The 22,168-nt window shown below is 42.8% G+C and overlaps 1 protein-coding gene across 6 annotated transcripts in view; it reads left to right on the top strand.

Annotated features, from left to right (window-relative positions):
- Nucleotides 1-22,168, top strand: part of CUX1 (cut like homeobox 1) — a gene marked incomplete at both ends in the record, with an annotated part of 256,649 nt that overhangs the window by 46,224 nt on the left and 188,257 nt on the right. For 5 of the 6 annotated variants that reach the window (XM_080356937.1, XM_080356939.1, XM_080356936.1 and 2 more), the window contains one exon: nt 3,293-3,403. The exons of the other annotated variant lie outside the window; for it this stretch is intronic. In XM_080356937.1, coding sequence (XP_080213063.1) covers nt 3,293-3,403 — 111 coding nt within the window. The remainder of the gene's footprint in view (nt 1-3,292; nt 3,404-22,168) is intronic. 6 annotated transcript variants of the gene reach the window in all.

Here is a 22,168-nt window from a genome sequence, read left to right as displayed (position 1 = left end):
CTGCTGTTCCTAAATGCTGGGCAGGGGCTTCAGCCCTCATCCTCACACAGCTCCACGCGTTGCAGGCAGCATTTCTCCTCGGCGATGTCTGTACCTGAGGTGTCACATAAGGAAATGTTTTGCGGTGAGGAATTCCCTGGCCTGTCCCAGCAGGAGTCCTGGAAGCGATGGGAAGGTCCCTGCAGTAACGCATCGCGGCGCTGGGATCAGTCGAGCAGTGAGGGCCACAAGGTTGTTCATTTGCTCCCTGACTCTTCATAGCAGCACAAAATACAAAATATGATTCATTTTTTAATCAGTTCCCGTTTCTTGTCTCTAAACTTGGACGTACAGGCCTTCAAAAGTCTGCTTTTCCATTTGTAAAGTTGCTGGCCATCACTTTACATTGTAAAACAAAGCATTTGATTCTTTGGTCTACTGAAATTCCCTCTTCATGATTTGTGTTTGCTTTGCTTTAAATGTGTGCTTCCTTTTTAAAAATAGTTTTCCAAGTTGCTGGCCGTACCAGATTGTTTATATTTTTTAAAAGCCTTCTGCTTAGCCGTTATATTGCTCTTTATAGTACTGCTTAACCACATTGGTTTCTGTTGCTCTTTTTTCTTGCATAAACTTAGCTGGGATGAATTTCAAATGTGGTTTATCCAACTGTTAAGTATTTCCCACTTTTCTGCAATAGATTTCACATATGTTCCAGAATTCCAAACCAAGATCTGGTGGACATATTGCCCTGTTTTTTTTCCTCAAAGTCAGAAATAGAGGGATTTTTTTAAGCATTACAGTGACAATATTTAGGTCACTGGCTCCAGCATGCTGCCTGGCTTCAAATCCATTTGTCATATTTAGCATATTCCAAGGATTAAGATAACTGTGGTCCATACATTTATTATGTGGTAATAAAGCTAAAGGGGGAAAAAAGTAGTGATGCTTTGGAGTTGGGAACTGCAGAAGGCTTTTTTTCCTCCACAGGTCAGACTGTGAAGTCACATAAAACACATGTACATCCATGCAGTCATTCGAAGATACAGGATTTGTCCATACAAGAATGTAACTAAGAATTTCGAATTAGACCTTTTCACAGGTTATCTGGACACTATTATCTGCCTGCTCATTCTGTACGTTCGTTGTTTTAAACTTGCAGAATGAGGTTTAGCAGGTGATCTGTAGGAACCTGCCATCGGTTGCTATTTCTAAGACCTTTGCAAAAATAGAAAGAGGCAAATGTTTTGTTTTCCCGCTTTGTTTGCCCACTCTGGGTGCCCAGTTCCACTGGAAGTACGTGATCCAGCGCATAGTGAAGTGGGGATGCAAACCCTCTGGTAGCAACCAAATCTGCTTGACTTGTACGGTGGGTTTTGTGAGGTGATGACCTGGTCAGGGACTTGAGCGACCGCTGGGGATGTGTAATTAGACCCAACAGGAGGTCTCAGGCTTGTGTATTTTTGGTCTGGTTTGTTACAGGCTGTTGAGATGTGACAAATGCCAGCGGTGCAGCAGGTTTGCTGCTGGAGGACGTTGGGTTTTCGTGCGGGTCGAGGCGTGTTCGGCGTGACTTGATGAAACTGGCTCCATCTCTTGCTCTAGCACATTGTTCTTCCTTTTCATGAACTTCTTTCTCATAGCCAGGTTTTTCTGCTTTTGAATTAATAACAAGAGGAAACAGTGCTAAATTCCTCTTATGAATCCTTGATTATAATTCCAAGTGACCTGGGGAACGCTGTGCGCAGCTGAGTGGAGGCTTTAGCCTTTTACATTTTTTTTCCTCTCCGTGTTACATGGAAATACTGCAGCAAAGGAATAAACTGACATGGAAGATTGAGTTGTTGTTGGTTTATGGGCTGATAAGTGACCCGTTCCATCTATTATGGTGACGCTGGGAAGCACAGCTCTGAGTAAAGAACCCGAGATGGGGATAATGCACTTGGACCAGGCTGAGCAACACCAGCTAAGCCTGGGAGAAGCTGTTGGAGCATAATCTGGCATTCTTCACAGAATCACAGAATGTCAGGGGTTGGAAGGGCCCTGGAAAGCTCATCCAGTGTAGTCCCCCCATGGAGCAGGAACACCCAGATGAGGTTACACAGGAAGGTGTCCAGGCGGGTTGGAATGTCTGCACAGAAGGAGACTCCACAACCCCCTGGGCAGCCTGGGCCAGGCTCTGCCACCCTCACTGAGAAGAAGTTTCTTCTCAGATTTAAGTGGAACCTCCTGTGTTACAATTTGAACCAGTTGCCCCTTGTCCTATCATTGGTTGTCACCGAGAAGAGCCTGGCTCCATCCTCCTGACACTCACCCTTTAGATAGCTGTAAACATGAATGAGGTCACCCCTCAATCTCCTCTTGTCCAGCTCCAGAGCCCCAGCTCCCTCAGCCTTTCCTCACACGGGAGATGCTCCACTCCCTCCATCATCTTTGTTGCCCTGCGCTGGACTCTCTCCAGCAGTTCCCTGTCCTGCTGGAACTGAGGGGCCACAACTGGACACAATATTCCAGGTGTGGTCTCCCCAGGGCAGAGCAGAGGGGCAGGAGAACCTCTCTGACCTACTGACCACCCCCTTCTAACCCACCCCAGGTACCATTGGCCTTGCTGGCCAGATGATGAAAGATGTGTGTTTGGGGAGGAAATGGAGATACCTGCTAATAATTTTAGAAGAATAGATTCCAGTTGCATGAAAAGATAATCTTTTGTTTAAATAAGGAAAGAATTAAATGGAAAAAGAGCAGTGCAGTGACAGTGTGGAATTATATCCAGTGTGTCACTTGAAATTAAGAGTGACTGAAGCATAACCAGTCTAGGCTGAAGTATAAGGTCAACCAGTATTTGAGTTAATCAGGGTTGGTTGCGGTGGTTTGGTTTGTTTTTTCATAGAGTGATTAAAAAAAAGGGAATATCCAGTATCTTTAAAAAGCAGAGAAGTGAAAATAAATCTGGCTTTTAATGTCTCCAAGATCTATAATCTTCACTGGATTGGGGAAATTATTAGGAGGTGTTTATTGCGTGCCCACTGCTGCTGTCCTGTCCAGGGTTGTGCTAAAGCCATGGATGCTTTTGAGAAAAATGAACATATTTATTTATATTTTTGGTGAGGTGGAATCAAAAAGGTTGCAGAACTTCACTGGATGTTATTCGGGAGGTCCCATTCCTGGCAGCGCGGTGCTTTGTTCTGTGCTGCTCTGTAGTCCGGTCCCCTCGATATTCCAAACGACATGACGTACATAGGAGCTTTTGTTTTAATTCCTGTGAGAAACGGAGCTCTAATTATAGTTCCTTTTGTTGTTTTGTTTTTCTCGACAGAGAGAGCTCGATGCCACAGCAACAATATTGGCGAACCGGCAAGATGAAAGTGAGCAGTCCAGGAAAAAACTCATTGAGCAAAGTCGCGAGTTCAAGAAGAACACTCCCGAGGTAAGGAGAAAAGCCATTCTCGTCTGAGGTTTTGCAGTAGTAAATGGTATTAGGCCTGTGTAAGTGGGTTTTTTATTCCCTTAACGGTTTGTTTCCATGATTTTCTTGTACGTATTGTGAAGTCCACCATCTTAACTAAGAGCGCTTCTCTTTGATGGCTTTCTCATCAGGCAGCTTTTGCACTCTGTAAATAATGAAATATGGATCGATGTTTTGGGAGGAAGGATGAACATCAGCCCTCAAACAGGCTTGCTCGGAATTTTGTAATAATGTAAAACCTGCAGAATTTTTAAAGAATTCTTTTTCGCTAATCCAAACTCTCTTAGCACTTGGATGTAGAAAGTGACATTTCGCTGCCTCAATAAATCTACATCAAGGGCATAACTTCAAAGATGCTCATTTTCCCATCAAAAATCAGATGAAGTTTTGCTGTTGATGCCACTAGAAAGGCAGCGAGGTCAGTGCTGAGCTCCTCGAACGCGCCGCACGCAGCGGGTGCTGTGGAAAAGGTGTTTGTGGTAGCCAAAAAGCTCTTCCCTGCCCATCTTGCATGTGCAGTGTATGTGTCTATCCATAATTGTATAGAAAATACATATAAATTAATTTCATGAGCTGTAATGAATGGGTTTTTTTTCTTGGTTGGTTTGTTTTGTGCTCGTTTTTTCTGTTCCCCTCCTGACGATTGCCAGCATTGTTAAATGAGACAATTTGTTTCACAACTCTACTTTCCATTTTCTTTTTCATTCTCTGTGCATCCCCGTCAGTGGTTTGGCCTGTTCCAGCATCTCTTTTCCTCTGCTGTGCCCAATCTCACCATTAATCAGGAGACGAGTGTCGATTGCCGTGGCTTTCCTATCCATTGCTGTCTGGGATGTCCTCTCCACTTTCCATAATGTCTGCTGCGAGCAATCTGCTCTGTAGCAGAAGAGGATTTGAAAAAATTACTAAGGAAGTTGAGGATATTTATACTCCTGTTTCTTTTAACTTTAAAAAATGTGACAGATCTATTTGGGTCAATTCTGCCTTCCTTGCGAATGATCACATAGCTGCAAAAGGCATAGAGTATTTTCATGTTTAGAGGGATGCCTCTGGGGCTTTCGGCATTTAAAAATGTGAAAACAGGGTTTCTGGCTTGACACACGGGGACACAAATCTGGGGAGAAGTCTCATGTGTGGGAAAGTTTGGTGGTGGTTGTTACACGCAGAAACTCTTAGAAAGGGCTTTAAATTCCTGTTATTACGAAACCACTTTTTACCTCCTCAGACCTTTTAGGAAGCCAAATCAGACTTGCTGCTTATAGGTGTTTTGGAGTATTTTCAGTCTCAGTTTGTTTCATCCTGAGCAGCTTCTGTGGAAGGCTGAGGCTGGTCGGAGATTACCTGAAACATCCATTTTACGTGACTGTTCCTTGGAAGACATCTCAGAATATATCATGTGAAATGCCACCCCGCATCAGTTGATTATTTTCTTGCAGTGATAATTCCTGAACTTTTGTGAGTAACTGTGGTTCTTTTTAACCTCTGTAAGATTCACAGAATCACAGCATGTCAGGGGTTGGAAGGGACCTCAAAAGCTCATCCAGTGCAATCCCCCCATGGAGCAGGAACACCCAGATGAGGTTACACAGGAAGGTGTCCAGGCGGGTTGGAATGAGGGAAGACAGTAATACTTAAATGAGTTTAACCTGTAACTCGCCATCGTTTTCCTTTATGACTGAGCCATGTAAATGAGATAATGCTGAGCCGCGTTCGTTATTACCAGGCTCACCTGAAATACGGGTCATTAAACCAAGCACAAGACTAAAGACCAGCCTGAGGGGCCTGGGAAATAAACTAAGATTCTGGTTTTCTAATGTGAGAGTTTGAGCTCTAAAAAACCAGACAGATGTGGCACATCTGCTTAAAGTGGATATTTGGATACAGGAGCTTCTCCTGCCAACCTGCTCCTCTGGTCACTGTTTCTTTATCTTGGTGGTAAGTTGGACAGCTGATTCCTCACTGTTGTTGCCCTTCGCTGTTCTGAGGTTGCAAATGGACTTTTTGGTGAGATTTCGAAAGCTAAGATTACCTGTAAATGCTCAAATTGATGCTTGTGAAGCAGATGCAAGATTGGATCGGCAGATGTGCGGGAGGACGTGGGAGAACCCTTAAACACAGACATAGAAGTGTGTTCTCAGATAAATAGCTGGAAAATGGAGTATTAGAAGGTGCCAGAAGACAAAATAAATGAGCGTATGAATATCTTAGCACTGGGTGAAGCTTGTGCTTGGTGGCGTTTCTGTAGTGCCAATGCTGCAAGAGAGAGAGAAAGATCAGTCTGTAGATTCCTTTGTTAACAGAGTAGTAGTTTTACTCATGGCATTGCTTAGTAGGGTGATCCATTTGTGTTGTTTTTTATGAAAATAACAAATGCAAGTTATAACTAAAGGAAATGAACACAGTTATTATGCAAGGGCTCAATTTTTAAAAATTTAAAGTTCTTAAATTCCTACTCTCCAGTGTTTCTGGATCATTCTATTGAATTATGCTGTCTCTACAGCAAAAGATAATAAAATTAAGCTTAAAAAATTATTCTGCTGGTCGAATTAGTTCTTGGAATGAGAGAGGAGTATCTTTCTAATTGTCGGTGGTGAATTGTGCTGGATTCCTAATGACTTTGCACAGTCAACTTCGGTCTGGCCTGAGTAACAAAGTGAGAATAACAACGCCCCTAGAAGAACTACTGAGATGATACAGTCTGCTGGAGAACAGTTGATGCTCTGTCTGTGTACATGGGGGTGAATATCGATTTGCTGCCATCTAGAGCTGGGTTCTACTTTTTTTCCCCCTTTTTTTGTCTTTTTTTTCCTTTTTAAATTTCATTTACTTTCCCTGTGTGCCCGAGAGTACAGAGGAAAATGCGTTTAAGTTCTCCCTTTTTCTTTTGCCGTGACTTCGGCAAGGAGAGTTTAAGAGATTTGTATTAAGAAGAAATGAATTGGCGGTGAAGCAGATTGTTCAACAAGAATATTTTCTATTACTTTGTACGACTCAAATGCAATTATCGGTATTTAGTTCTATTTTAAAATTGGTTTATGCTTTGAAGATTCTTCATATATTTAAAACATTAGGAGAATGTGAAATGCATAGGATACTCTTTGTATTGAATTAGAACATCACCATTTCCCTCTGTAAAAAACAAAATTATGAGAGCAGAGTGCCACTTATCTGTTCGGAACTATGGCGAATACCCCTCCTTTGGGATCATGATGTTGAGGTGCCATGTCTTCCCTTTAACATTTGTATCGAATATTACCATTTTCTTAAGAGGTCCTGTTTGCAAAGTAAATTATGTTTATGATGATGCTTATTATTTCAGAAGGTAAATGAAGAACCATGTTATGTCACTTGTTGCAAAACAATGATATAATTAGCTCCATGTCTTCAAATGCAATCTGAACAGTAGACTTGTGGAGTCGGGTTCTAACCATATCCTGGAGGGTCCCTTATTCATAGGTTCTCAGGAATTTTGTTGTCATTACTTAATACATATTTGACGTTAGCATATTTTAATTGTTAATAGGAAAAACATCAGTGTTTCTGACATACTTTTCTATATTATGATCCCACGCTTCCTTTTCACTTCATTGGAAGTGAGGGAGAAATAAAAGAATCATAATTCACCGTTGAATTTTTCTGGGATTCTTACAGAACTGACCTGCATTTTTCTGCATGTTGACCATTCCCATCGCTATAATTAGCAAAGATTATCAAATTAAAAACAAACAAACAAACTTTGGCTTTAGCATCCATAAGCAGCAAACGCAGGATCCCTGCCAATGGCACCTGCTTTGAGTAAAGCAAATCCAAGCCAGGAACAAACGTTTTTTAGCCCATGAAAACAAGTTGCGATATATTTGTGAATATTCCCCCTGTCCCCCTAAATCCTGGGTCAGTTTTTTGGTTGAACCGGCAGCCCCTGTTGGGTAAAACTCCATTTCTGGTTTGTTTTCCGAAGGCGCTGTTGCTTTTCTCCGCGGGGCCGGGCGGTGGGTGGGCAGCCGACTGGTGGGCTGCGCAACACGGGGACTTTATTTTGAGATAACAGGACTTGAAGGTCGTTTTACAAAATGAGTCTATATTTTGGGGATTATTGGTGTGTAGGATTTCACAGATAAACAACATTTATAAAGGTCTGAAATCTGCAGGTCAAAGGATTTATTTTCCTAGAAGTAATGACAATGCATTATGTTACTAGGCAGAGGAGTTTATTAATAATCTGAAGCATCACACGATCTATGACTCTTTGAGTTTGTCTCCATTTTTTTTTTAACATGCTTAGATCAATTTTCTACAACACATTTACCTCAAAAGTCTTCTTATAAAGCTGAAAATATATGGGTGATTACTTTATCCAACAGTTCCAAAAATATTCACAACAGAGAAACATCTGATTCAACTGAACGTGTTCCAGTAGTTGAAAAAATTAAGTACGCTGAAGTCACTTGCTCCTGGTAATTTAGATGGATTCAGTTTCAGCATTTTTCTGGTTAAACATGCCTGACAATAGAAGAATGCATTTTTCTTCTAGCAACATCAGTTGCAGGTATTAGATTTCAGTCATGTCAAGGGTGCTGAATTTTCCACTGCAGAAAAGGAGAATAGGGGATATTTTTGGTATTACTTTGGTTGACAAAGGGACCTACTTGTAAGCAAATATTTACAGATTAATCCCTCTTGTTAAACATTTGATGCTGCTGTGAATTTCTTCTGTCACTCAAATGAAAGGATGCAAAGCAAATAGTTTTTCTCCAGTCGTTCTTGCCTTTGCTTGAACTTGCCAGCGTTGACCCATTTGGAAGTTGGCCAGAGCGAGCGGGGCAGGGGAGCGCAGGTCACGCAATCCCAGAATCTCAGGGGTTGGAAGGGCCCTGGAAAGCTCATCCAGTGCAATCCCCCCATGGAGCAGGAACACCCAGATGAGGTTACACAGGAAGGTGTCCAGGCGGGTTGGAATGTCTGCACAGAAGGAGACTCCACAACCTCCCTGGGCAGCCTGGGCCAGGCTCTAACACCCTCACTGAGAAGAAGCTTCTTCTCAAATTTAAGTGGAACCTTTTGTGTTCCAGTTTGAACCCATTACCCCTTGTCCTGTCATTGGTTGTCACTGAGAAGAGCCTGGCTCCATCCTCCTGACACTCACCCTTTAGATATCTGTAACCATTAATGAGGTCACCCCTCAGTCTCCTCTTCTCCAGCTCCAGAGCCCCAGCTCCCTCAGCCTTTCCTCACACGGGAGATGCTCCACTCCCTCCATCATCTTTGTTGCCCTGCGCTGGACTCTCTCCAGCAGTTCCCTGTCCTGCTGGAACTGAGGGGCCACAGCTGGACACAATATTCCAGATGTGGTCTCCCCAGGGCAGAGCAGAGGGGCAGGAGAACCTCTCTGACCTACTGACCACCCCCTTCTAACCCACCCCAGGTACCATTGGCCTTCCTGGCCACAAGGGCCCAGTGCTGGCTCATGGTCATCCTGCTGTGCCCAGGACCCCCAGGTCCCTTTCCCCTGTGTGGCACCCAAAACCCACCAAACCGACAAACAAAACCCCAACAAAACAAAAACCAACAACCAAACCAACCTTCTGCAGGATTTGCTCTTGTAGGGTCAATTTGAAAATGACCCTTGAAATCTTGAGGCAGATTTTTAGGGGGAGAAACAGTGGTAAAAGTTTCTTTAAACCTGTTTTCTCCCAGAAACTTTTAGTACATTTTGCTTTCTTAAAACAAAACAAAGCAAAAAAAAAGGAGAAAAAAAATTAGGCTTCCTGGTAACCAATTTTAAGTAAATTAAATGACATATGAGGATTAGAGCAGTTGAGAGCCATTTTTATTCTAGAATTCTTTCTGCATTAACACATCTGCAGTGTTGATGAATATATGGAAAAACGAAATTGTGCTTCTCTCCTGCCATGTCTCCAATGTGACAATAAATCACCTTTTTTTCCTTTTAAAACGTCTGGCCTAGTAATTTATGTTTGCATAACCCATTACTAAATTCATGGTAGGTGTTTTAGTTGGCAGGCACAATTCCAGGGATTCAGTGGAACTATTTTAATACTGAGCTTTTGTTACTGTTCATAATTATGTGTAGAAATATATGTATTTTCTTAATTATGAAGCCTCGCTTTCCTTAGCTTTGCATCTCCTCTTACTTCCTCTACACAAATTGTGCTTGGAAAGAATTAGTGTGTCTTAGACTTGAAAGAAGAAGAAATGGCTTCACCAGGTTGAAAAAACAAAGCACCAAAAAAAGTCATTTAAAAAGTGCAAAAAATAAGTTGTGATGAATATCTGGTGCTATTTATAATTTTTGAGGATTCTTTTATAGTCAAGTTGTAAATACTTAGGCCAGCATCAAGACAGTATGCAAATACAATAAATTTTATTAATAACCTTTATCTGGACCCTGGTAATAAATATGTATGACTCACATAGGAATAAACCCACCCAATAAATATAAAAGCCATACAAAACCATTAACAATTTTTAATGGACTTGCAGATGGAATAATTTAATGCAACTGTAGTTACCGAGCATCCAACTCCTGTAACTATTTCTCATCCACTTGAAAGCTTTAATCCGAAATACATTGCTACCATTCCCCATCCCACCTTGTCTCTGTTTAGAACCGTAAAATTGTGGTTTCACCATTTTTGAGGTGCTAATGCTTATTTATGACTATATTTCTGCTTTTTAAGCACAGAGGTGGTGTTTTAGCTATTAAACATACACTGATTCTTTAAAAAGCAGCTTTATTGTGGTAGGGCTCAGCCCCCAAGCAGCGCTCAGAGGTGACTATGGGGCCGAGTGGTCACTGGGCTGGAAATGACATACTTGCAGGTGCTTTGCTGATCTCAGGTGCTTAATCTAATGCAGGAATTATGTGCCGGTTTCTACAGCAAATTCTACAGACCCGTGTACCTGGAGGATCGGTCATTGATTGAAGCTGGTAAGGAGCAGCATGAGCACCCGCAATTCTGCCTAAAAATGGGTTTGTTTTTCCTTGTGATTCTCTGGAATACAGGAGACAATGGAAAATATCACCTGCTTCGGTTTAGAAGTGAAATAATTGCAGTTTGTTGAGTTGGCTACTATAGATAAAGTATCATTGCATCTTCTGTTGTGGTTTTCTATGTGTTCTGTTTCTTATGGGGTGAACAACCGTCCTTTAATGTGTCCGTCAGGTTCTTCAGTTTGAGTGTAGGGGGAACATCTGGGACCTTTTAATGCACAGGATATCATGAAAGAAGTTCTTGCATACGGGCTGAACGCTGATAAATGAGCTGTTCTCTGAGAAGAGCGACTTGTAAACATTCTGGAGTTTAAAAGCTCGTTTTAACCCTCAGCTTTTATTTAGCGCGAGATGGTGCTGGGAGCGCCTTTTAAAAAACGCCCGAATGCGTTAAGGCTTCTCAGCCCTGTTTGTCAGAAGTGATTTGAGCACCGAAGAGCTGAACTCGTACGCGCTTCCAGTGCACTTTAGGGCATGTCTGCACCTGCCGCCGAGCTTTGCTAAGTCTGCAGGTCTGACCGTGGGTTTCAGATGCGGTTTAATGTGTTCCGTGGCTGTGGGAGCGTGCGGCTCCTTTCAACGGGCCCAGCAGCGCTCTGGGGACTGCGCTGTGTTACGGGTTCAAAACGCCACATCTCCAAAAGCTTAATCAGACAAATTAACCTGTTGCTGATTATCCCTTTTGCCTCTTAACTCCACTGAAGAGCTGGAGGGGGTGAGTAAGCAGCACGATGCTTGGGGTGAGAAGGAGAAGCTCGAGGTGGGCTTGGGGTTGGAATGAGGCTCTTGGGGATGTGGTTTAGTGCTAGATTTAGGTTGTGGTTGGACTCACACAGTATCACAGTATGTTTGGGATTGGAAGGGACCTCAAAAGATCATCCAGTCCAATCCCCCTGCTGGAGCAGGAATGCCCAGGTGAGGTCGCACAGGAACATGTCCAGGCGGGTTGGAATGTCTCCAGAGAAGGAGACTCCACATCCTCCCTGGGCAGCCTGGGCCAGGCTCTGACACCCTCACTGAGAAGTTTTTTCTCAAATTTAAGTGGAACCTCTTGTGTTCCAGCTTGATCCCATTACCCCTTGTCCTATCATTGTTTGCCACCGAGAAGAGCCTGGCTCCATCCTCGTGGCACTCACCCTTTAGATATTTATAAACATTAATAAGGTCCCCCCTTAGTCTCCTCTTCTCCAAACTAAAGAGCCCCAGCTCCCTCAGCCTTTCCTCACACGGGAGATGCTCCACTCCCTTCAGCATCTTTGTTGCCCTGCGCTGGACTCTCTCCAGCAGTTCCCTGTCCTGCTGGAACTGAGGTGCCACAACTGGACACAAGATTCCAGATGATCTTAAAGGTCTCTTGCATCCAAAATGATTCTACTCTTGTACCTGACAGCACTGCAATGCCCTTCAGAGCACCCAAATCCCTTGGCTGTCCTGAAGCACCGTCCGTCACCCCCCATGGGAGCTCTGCAAGGCTTTCCTGCGCCGGGCAGCGCTCGAGTGGGATTTGCACGTCCCTTGGGCGCTCTCCAGCAGTCTGCTCTGCTTTCTAGCAAAAATGAGCTGAGAGGTTGGTGTTTGTGCATGGACAGAGGTCTCAGTGATGCGCAGTGGTGGGGACAGTTCTTGCGCTGCGTCTATGAGAAAGGAAGGAAGGAGAATGCTCAGATTCTTGCCATGCATTTCTCTTCCATATTAGAGATGCTGCTTTGTTAGGAAGAAGACATTTTTAGTCCAAAAATAAACTGGTTGAAGTAGTACTTCAATTAATGCTTGATATGGCAACAAGCCTGTTTAAAACGTACTTTCAGTTACAGGAGAAAGCACATATTAAGCTCACCTGTTGAGAGGATTATCTCCGCTAAACACACTCATTTTACATGAGACCGAAACAGATCCTTAAAAAATGAATACTGAAATAGGTTTACAGCCGATACAGAGATTTTCTTCAGCCCTGTTTTGTGGCGCGCTCATCTGCTTTTGCAGGAATTCTGAGCGTCGAAGGAATGAAGTCAAAGCTTGTCTTTGAAATGGATGCCTCTTTGATAAGCCTCTGATCTCTGTACCCGGAGTTGTAGCAGCAGATTCAAACACTGATTGTAAAATTGGGAGACTAAAATGTAGCCATGACAGCTTCAAACACTCCGTCTCTCTGTCAGATTCAATGCACAGGACATTGCCAGGAGTTAAAACGATGCAAAATTAAAGTAGCCTACTAAATTTACCTGCCACGGAGAATCCACAAAAGAGCTGCCACTTCTAATCCTCAGATTCGTTTCAAATGATTATTTTCTTCTTTCAAAGTGGACTCCCTGATCTCTTCAGCTCAAGCTGTTGTACAGATTTGAAAAGCTGTCTCTTCTTGTCAGATCACTGGTTTAATAATAATAATATCTTACGTTTATATAGTCCTTTTCATCCCGCGGCTTCCTAAAGCGCTTTACAAGTTTTATATATACAAAATCGTGCAAGCACCTCTTGGGTGGCTGGTGCTAGTCAGCCGGAGAAGTGCCTGGCAGCTCCTTACCTTTGTCTTCCTCCATCACATAAAAACACTGAGGAAAAATCAGTGTCATGCAAAAGCACTGGGAAAAAGTAAAAGGCACAGAGATGATCCTGCTCCATCCCAAGGGGCCGGTGCCTTTGCGTCCTGCAGCCGGGCACTGGGACCAGTGCAGGGATGTTCTGTGCACCCCAGAACTGAGGATGCGCTAAAGAAAATCCGTCACTGCTGTCTTTTAGCCCCAATATTAGTGTTGTTTTGTGGTTATTTTTTGCTTTGTGGTTATTTTTTTCTTTGATGTTGTCATGGAGGCACCCCGAAGTTCGTTTAAGGGACAACAGAGTCCAAAACAACTTCTATTAAACGGGTGAGAAACAGGGTTTTAGCACTCCAAAAGTGACTTAAATACAGGTTCGGGTATCACTTGAGGAAAATTATTAGGGGGCAGCAACTAATACAACAGGAGGTCCGCAGTGTGCATGCACGTGGCTTCACCAAAACAATGCCGGAGCCGTCCCTGAGTCCAGGAAGAGTCCACACCTGCCTGAACACGGTGTGGGGTTATTTCAAAGGGATACACGTACTTGTAGTGAGTACGGAAAGTGTACACTCGCGATTCTGCGAGGGTAAATTTATAATATACTCGCAGTCCTGCGAGGGTTAATACACGTGCAAATGTGCACGGAATATTACACATGCTTATGCCACAGGTGTACTAAGTCTGAAAAATACCTCGGTGCGTGGAGTTCGGGGGAGCAAGAGGAGTAACTTTGCACATCTCATTTCAGAAATGTACCTGTGAAAAGTGCAGGTACATTGCAAGTAAAGCAGTTATTTAAAAACAAAAAACCATCACCAAATCTCCACCTAGATATTCCTCCTCATCTGGGTTTGGTGGATACTGGCTGGACGGGCAATTCTAACCTGTCCGTAAATGCACCTCAGTGGTTTGTGTAAACCTCCAGAAGCTGGGGATGGTCGCAGAACAGACTTTTGTCAATGTAGGTCTAACTTTTGAGGTAATAATTTCTGGGAGAAAAGAGGTATTGAAGTGGGATGTGCACTGCTCATTAGTGGAAGAGGCACTGACGAGCTGAGCCACCCTGGTTTCTGAAGGAAGAAAGGGCAAGAACACATTGACAGAGGCTCAGATATCATTAATATTGTGAGAGCAGTTTTCTGTAATGATTGATCTACCTTCTTTTTTTTCTTCTGTTATTACTTCACGTTACATTTTTGTTTGGCTTCAAGTTTGCCCTTTTCAAGATTGTTGGTGCTGAAAGGCAACTATATTAAAAAAAAATGGGCTTCTTTCTTCCTAAACTTAAGAGCTACTGGCACATCTACAGAACATCCAGCTCTGATGTGTTCTTCTGCAATTTGGATCATGTCTGACCTCATATCTTTTAAAAATTATCCTGAGTTTTGTGTAATAGATACCATTAGAGACCATTTACTGTGTCCAGATTCACATCAAATAATCTTACCGGCTTCCTTAGCTGTGGTTTGGGGGTGCAGGCGATGGGGAGAGGATTCTCCTCTCCTATGTGAAGGGAAAAAGGGTTTTACTTCAATGGTTCTTGAGAGCCAGGAAGAGGGAAAGACGGAGACCCAGACGTGGTCTCAGAGGCCTTAAAAATGTGGAAAAAAGAAAGCGTTAATCCATAGACACTAATGCTAATGGACACTTAGCCTGTCTCTGGCTGTAAATTATTGAGATCCTGCTTCTCTCTGGTAATGCAACTTAATCAGAATCAGTTTTACTGCTTTGACCCTATAGGGAACCCTCTAATTTCATGGTTTTTACATTTTGTTTAGTCACTGCACTGGGAATCTTTGTATCCAGCCTCCTGGTGGCATTGTGAAGAGACACAGTCCCCAAGGCCGGGGCTATCCCCTGTCCCTCTCTGTGACTCTTGCACCTTCAGCCTTGCCAGGTCACAGCTTTCGGGTTTGTATCTCTGTAAGTGAGATGCCTGGGACATTGCACGGTGGGTGTTTTCATCACCCCCCCGGCCACAACAGCTCTGTGGGCAGGAGGAAACCTGGAATTCAGTAATGACCGTATCTTTATTCTGTTAGTCTAGTCTGCAGGTTTCTTAAAGGGATTACACTCCCAAGCCTTGGACTTAAAGCTGGTTTTAATGAGTGTGATGAGCCTGTGTAGCAGAATTTCATAGAAGCCTGTCTGTCTAAATAGCATTTTTAATAGCAATTCCCTCTGCTCTGGAGATTAGCAAGCTTAATGCTTTGAGGCTGCTTCCCCACTGGATGGTGGCACATAAAGACAAGCTCTACTGAACAGGAACAGCCTTTGCCAAAAAACGAGTATCTTCAATTTAAAGTTGCAGTTACTAGTGTCTTTGTTCTTTGTCAGAGTGTGTAAGCTCAGTGTTGGGTGCTCAGCTGCATCTCCATCGGCTTTTACACCAACATTACTCACCGCTGTCTTTTGTGGAGGATACTACTTGCTGATCTAATACAAATAATAAGTGATAATTTGCTCGAAAAGCACCCAGGACTTCAAGATTACTTATTAAAGAAAGTCATCTGTGAATTCATATTGTTTGCCTAATTTTCTGTTGAAATTATTTAACTAGCTAGCGAAAAGGTTCTCCACTCCTCTGCATGTGTGTGTATGCTTGTGTCATTATATTTATGTACATGTACTCATGTAGTAGTTCTACTTATAGATGGAACTGGAGATGGTGCTTAGAGCAAAGGTGCTTCAGTATCTCTCCAATGGACATGATTTTCCAGTAAATTCTGTGTCTCAACAATAGCATTAGCACATTTTCAGATATGTGAATACATGTAAAATAAGTCTTAGAAAATGGCACCTGATTTTTTCCACGAGCAATAACTAGTTAAAATGGGTAAGTGTATATGGTTTTATGCGGTATTTGACTCTTCAAACCTGTTTCTGGTCCAAAATTCAGTATTGCTGTTCTGTTTTCCAAATCAGTGTAATTTTGTTAATTTTTTTTTTTGTAATTTTGTTGAAAGAGATGCAACATGTTTTTCCATGTGAGCTTTTGAACTGTTAGAAGTATTTTGGGGAGATAGATGAGTTGGCAAGGCGCATGTTGTTGAACTGCTGTTCAAAAGCGCAAGCAGCCTTTGGTGGGTACGAGTGGTTTGTTACCTTTTGTTTATCTGATCATACATTCATTTTGTTTTGACCTTAAAAGAAGGATCGTCTGACCACAGACCTGGGATCAAAGACTCTGATAACTCTTCCAAAAGTCCCTATGATTACAGTGATTATCACACATTAAGTTCTTAGACAGATTGCTTTTTTGTTGTTTTTAAATACCTGCAGGCTTTGGAATACAGTTAAGGGAGGAAACTGGTATTTTGGAGGTCTCAGGGGCATCATTATTTGTTTTCTGCACTTATTCCTTTAAATTACACAATCGTTTTGGAACGTAGCCTTTAAAATGCACCACTATACCCATCTGTGTGACCCCGTACCATGTGGAGGACTGAGGAACATGGGGAAAAAAAAAAGAAGATAAGATTTTAACACTTGTATGTTGATTGTTCTCCATAAGACTTCTGTTGTTTGTATTAGTTTCAGTTCTATAAAAAGGGTGAAAAAGTGGTTTGGTTCTTTCCCCTGTCAATACAAGTAAATGCCGAATGCTTAGATACGGCATCTGCAGCATTTAAGAATAAATAGATATTTATGTGTTAATAGCATCTCTAGGTTTCTTCCTTCTTTAAGCACAATGATATGAAGGAAGAGAGAACGGCTCCCAAGTCCTGGCTTGTTGCTGCCGAATAGGAAAGTCTGTAATTGAAACTTTGGCACTAGTTGCGGCCCCTGCCATAAGAATTTGCTTTTTACTTTGCAGGATTAAAAAAATATGGAAATGAAACACAATCAGGTGTAAATGATGTTACATAAAATCTTGTTACTAAATCGGTGCTGTTAAGAAAGAAAGCGTTTTTATCGAAACTAATAATTTAATTTTACCAGTGTACTGACTTTTTCTTGCTCTCGGAGTAGGAAAATTGGCAATTAGTATTCCAATAAGCCAGTCTCATGGAAAGATTTGTCTGGTTTTAGATACATTATGATTTATATATTATATAAAACCTGCTGTGTTCCACGCTTTGATTTTCTTCAGTCTCATATCTTAAAATTTGTGCCAGGATTCAGAATTCAGCGTTGAAATTAATTGAAGTCCGGAACATTCAACAGCTACATTTGTTGACTAATAGAAGATAATAAAAGGATAACTAACAAATATGTTGTGCTTGAAACATCGTAGGTTTTAAGTCAATAGACTGGTCAGCCTCACCTCCATCCCTGGGAAAATGATGGAACGACTTATCCTTGGTGCCATCTCAAGGCATATCAGGGATAAGAGGGTCATTGGGGCAGTCAACATGGCTTCACCAAGGGGACGTCGTGCTTGACCAACCTCATTGACTTTGATGAGGACATAACAAGATGGATGGATGATGGCAGAGCGGTGGACGTGATCTACCTTGACTTGAGTGAGGCATTTGACACAGTCTCCCACAGCATCCTCACAGCTAAACTGAGGGAGTGGGGTCTGGATGAGCGGGCAGTGAGGTGACTGCGAACTGGCTGAAGGGAAGAAGCCAGAGAGTCGTGGACAATGGGATGGAGTCCAGTTGGAGGCCTGTATCTAGTGCAGTGCCTCAGGGGGCAGTACTGGGGCCTATGTTATTCAATATATTCATCAGTGATTTGGATGAGGGAATAGAGTGACTGTCAGCAAGTTTGCTGATGACACCAAGCTGGGAGGAGCGGCTGACACGCCAGAAGGCTGTGCTGCCATCCAGAGACCTGGACAGGCTGGAGAGTTGGGCAGGGAAAAATGTAATGAAATATAACAAGGGCAAGTGTAGAGTCTTGTATCTGGGTAGGAACAGCCCCATGTTCCAGTGTAAGTTGGGTAATGACCTATTGGAGAGCAGTGTAGGGGAAAGGGACCTGAGGGTCCTGGTGGACAGCAGGATGACCATGAGCCAGCACTGGGCCCTTGTGGCCAGGAAGCCAATGGTACCTGGGGTGGGTTAGAAGGGGGTGGTCAGTGGGTCAGAGAGGTTCTCCTGCCCCTCTGCTCTGCCCTGGGGAGACCACACCTGGAATCTTGTGTCCAGTCGTGGCCCCTCAGTTCCAGAAAGACAGAGAACTGAGTTTAATGTTCTGGAGCCAAAATAAGAGAAAAGTATTTAAATTCATGAGAAAGAGCTATTTCTGAGAATTGTAGTGACTTGTATTGGATAAAAAGGAAATATTAACCTTAATATCAGTGGGTGGCTTAAAAGGTGCTTAGCGCATAAAAATCATGACATTTATCTTTCTAAAAACAGGGTCTTGCAGGTTGGGATCTTTGGCTGGAGGTTTTCCAAGGCTGGATGACTAAGTGTTGTAAGAAAAGACAACTCCCAAAGCTGCTGGGTGGAGTTCCCAGGCTGGTACCAGCAAATTCCCAGAAAGGAAAACAATTGCCCTGTAATTGGAATTTTTTAATTCAAAGATTATTCCCTTATCAATACTCTAAAAATAGCTTAGGTTCCCAGAATTCTGAAGTATCATAGCTGTTTTAATCAGGATAGATACGTTTCGCTTGTACAGCGATGGTAGACGTGCCGTAGGATGCTTTAAAGTGTTTATTTAGTATTTAAGGGTGGGAAGGGAGATGAGAAGTGAAAGAAACTGCAAATTAAGTGAGGTGCAGTGTAACAGTGACTCTTGGCCTGTAAGGAAAGAGTGGGAAAGGTCAAATCCAGAGCTTTAACTTTGAGTTTTGGGGAGAATGGCATATTTTTCTACTATTTCCCTTTTTATACTGATTTTTATATATGACAGGACCCAGTCTGTGTGAAGGAGCAGGAGTAGGATGTATTGCTTTAATATTTGTAAAATGCTTCGTGGATAAACACTTTTTGAATAGAACAGATCTGTGTTCTTCAGTAAATCTGTATTCATTGGGAAATCTTCATGCTTTTACAATTTCAGCTGCAGCTTTCAATTGTATTTCTCACACGTGCTAATTATGAGGTAGTTCATGGTAAGTTGATGAGGACGTTAAGAATCAGAGATCGTCCTTCACAGAAGATCAGTTACTTTCCTCAAAACGTAATTCCAGGGATGGATAATTTATAGGATGTGGAATTTGCCAAAAGTATTAGGCGTAGAAATCCTTCTGACTCTGAATGGCATCTTAATTACTTTGAGGAAACTTCCTAGTTGTATAAATTCGGTGTTTTGTTGCATAAAATTTTCTGGTTTGTTGTTTGCTTTATATTTATGTTTTTATATTAAAACTGGCTGTTAGATTCTTAGCTACTTACTTTGGCATATTCAAATTCATCCTTAGTGAGGGTAGTAAAATGCTTTCTACTATATTTGTTGGCACCTTTTGGAGGAAGAGATCACTGGATCTGTATCTTGTTTGGACTTCAAGGGCAGATTCTTCTCCTGGGAGCGCTCAGCACTTTACAAACGCTGTGTGTTTATTCGAGCCCTTAGGTTGGACCTGCTAACACAGGGAAACCAAGCCGGGGGCTGCAGGAATTCCCAGAAAAGCCCTTCCCTCTGGGCTATGACACAGAAATGTGTCCCAGCAGCCGCGACTCCGCGGCGTGAGTATCGAGCAGGGACAGCGGGACGGCAGTGTCATCAATAGTGAGCTTGCTGTGCAGGAGGGATGCGGCCAGGACACTTCTGTGACAGGGGGATGGCTGCAAGGATGGGCAGCAAAACAGTCCTGCCTTATTTCAAAAGTATTTTTTGTGTTTGCTGTAGTATTAGAATGACGACAAACTAAAATTTCGCATGTTCACTTCTGGCACTTTGAACAGGGAGTAACTCTTTATCCAACTTCTCTTCATCTCCCCTTTGTTTTCATCTTTTTGTTGTTGTTGCTGAGGAGCAGAAGGTATCAAACCCAACTTTCCGAGTGCCTGTCTACAAGTAGTACTGTAATTGAAAATATCTACTGGAAATGCCTGGAGGAGAAAAGTTTCATTTCTATTTGCTGACCATCAAGATATCTCTTAGTGGTAATTAACCCTTAACCTGAAAAAGATTGGAGCTCGGTACGTTATCGATCAAGTCCCGGTGTCGAACACTATATAGGACAGTGAGATTTCATGTACAAGGACGTGTAATTTCCCGTAGCTCGCAGGACAAGATAACACCTTTTCTATGGGGAATCGTGAGTGAGATCGAAGAGAGCTGAGAGTACCGAAGGGACACAGGTGATGGGTGTTGGGGAAACACACACTGCATCCACATCTCTCTTATTTTACCATCTCTTGCATCAACCTGTATCTTTCTGTATTGTGATTGACTGATCAGACCAGTGTCTTCACGAGTCTCTTATGGGTTTATCTGTTTGTTCTTACCAGAGATTTAACAGCTTATGCTTTGTTTTTCTTTAAATTGTTTTTTATTGGCAAGATTGGTGATGTTTTCTTTCCATGGAGATGGCTAAATCTTCAGTATTGCTTTTGTCAGGTTAGTCATCTGAACAATTTTGGTGGCTTATTTATGCAAGAAGTTAGTTTATTTACTCCAGCTTGTACTTGTTCTGGCTGGTTCTCTAAAATCCATGAAAAATAGCAAAGTAGAAATGCACAGTAGATGAAAAACTGGAAAAACAAACCTCTGGGTAGAATCTTTGTGCTGGTTTAAGCAAATCAGTGCCGCTAAAGGAGATGGTCTCATCCTGCACTGCCTGTGTATTCTCATCCCCTTGCTTGTTTTCCCATTGATGCAATTTTATTTTTCTTGGTGCTTAAAAAGTAGTTATTTATATAAAGACTGGCAAAGCGATCAGTAATCCTTATGTGGGATTATTCACATGTGCTTGTGTAACATGTTTCTGAAGGCTCAGATCTTGAAGGATAAAACTCCCCATAAAAATGTAACAAAAGGAAGTGGAGTTTCTGTTGCTGTCATGATTTCTCCCCTTGCAACAGGAGCAGAGTCGCTGTCTTTTAGTCAGTCTTTTTGTCATCCGAGGTGCCTGATTCTTTGGGTTGCACTGAAAAAATCAGCCGTCCTCACAGCTTCTCCTTTCCCCTGATTTGACCCCGACTAAAGAAAGTTGCCTGAAGTCCTCGCTTTTCTCATTGACTGAAGTGAGCAGGTTCAAACAGGACCCTTAAATTTCGCCAACTGCCTTATTCTGGGTCAGCTCCATCTCATCGTGTGGAAGCCTGTTGTTGGCCTCGAAGCTGGAAGTGCAATGTTCCCCAGGTAGAGCTTCTTGGGAATGTTTCTCATAAAATAATTGTCTGGAAGTGCCGGTTGATCAAACTAGACTTTTCATGGGAAGATGTGTTGATAAAGTTTTAACTGGGGATGGCTGATCCCAGAAAGCTCATCCCGCGGTGAAGGAAACCATCAGAGATGGGGTCTGCGTTGATGATCTGAAAGCTGGTCTGTCACAAGGGGATTCAGGCCAGGATCTCTTTGCTTAAGTGATGCTTTAGAATTAAACAAGAGTCGAACGATTTAACACCGATCTACTGAGTCAGTTTCTATTGTGAAAGCTTTTCCATTCATAGGAAGAAATTCTTCCCAGAAAAGGCTGTGGGGCATTGGAACAGGCTGCCCAGGGCAGTGGTGGAGTCACCATCCCTGGAGGGGTCTAAAAGACATTTAGATGAGGTTCTTAGGGGCACGGGTTAGTCCTAGAGTTGGGTTGTGGTTGGACTCGATGATCTTGAGGGTCTCTTCCAACCGAAATGATTCTGTAGTGCAAAGAGCGCTTATGGCTTTAAGGTGAATGGCTGGTTCTCTTGAATTGTAGTTTTTCTGGAAGAGAGTCTAAGCCTGGAAACACAGGAATTTGGGACTAAGGCAGTCACGTCTGGTTTGTGACGGTGACAAAGCCGACACTATTGGCTTCCATCTCTCCCTCCTCGCGCTTCACCCGAGTTTGGACGGCTGGGCGAGTGTTGGTTCTTCCCTTTGTTCCGTTTTTCCTTTGCAACGCTGAAAGGTTTGTGGGAAGGGACAAGCGCCACGTAGCTCTGCCTTGCGGCTGGCAGCAAGGCTTTGCAACATGTGGGATATTGACCGTGGTACCAACAGGTTTCCCATCGCCGTCTGTCCCTGGAAAAGACCACAAGGCGACTGCTCGAGGAAATCCCAGACCCCACACCCTGGGCACAGACCCTGCACGTCGAGCCTTTGAATCAAAGAACAGGAACAAAGATG

This window comes from Nesoenas mayeri (genome assembly GCF_963082525.1).
Source record: "Nesoenas mayeri genome assembly, chromosome: 20".
Lineage (NCBI taxonomy): Eukaryota > Metazoa > Chordata > Aves > Columbiformes > Columbidae > Nesoenas > Nesoenas mayeri.
Note: the sequence above shows the minus strand (reverse complement) of the source record. Positions and strands in the feature narration are given on the sequence as shown.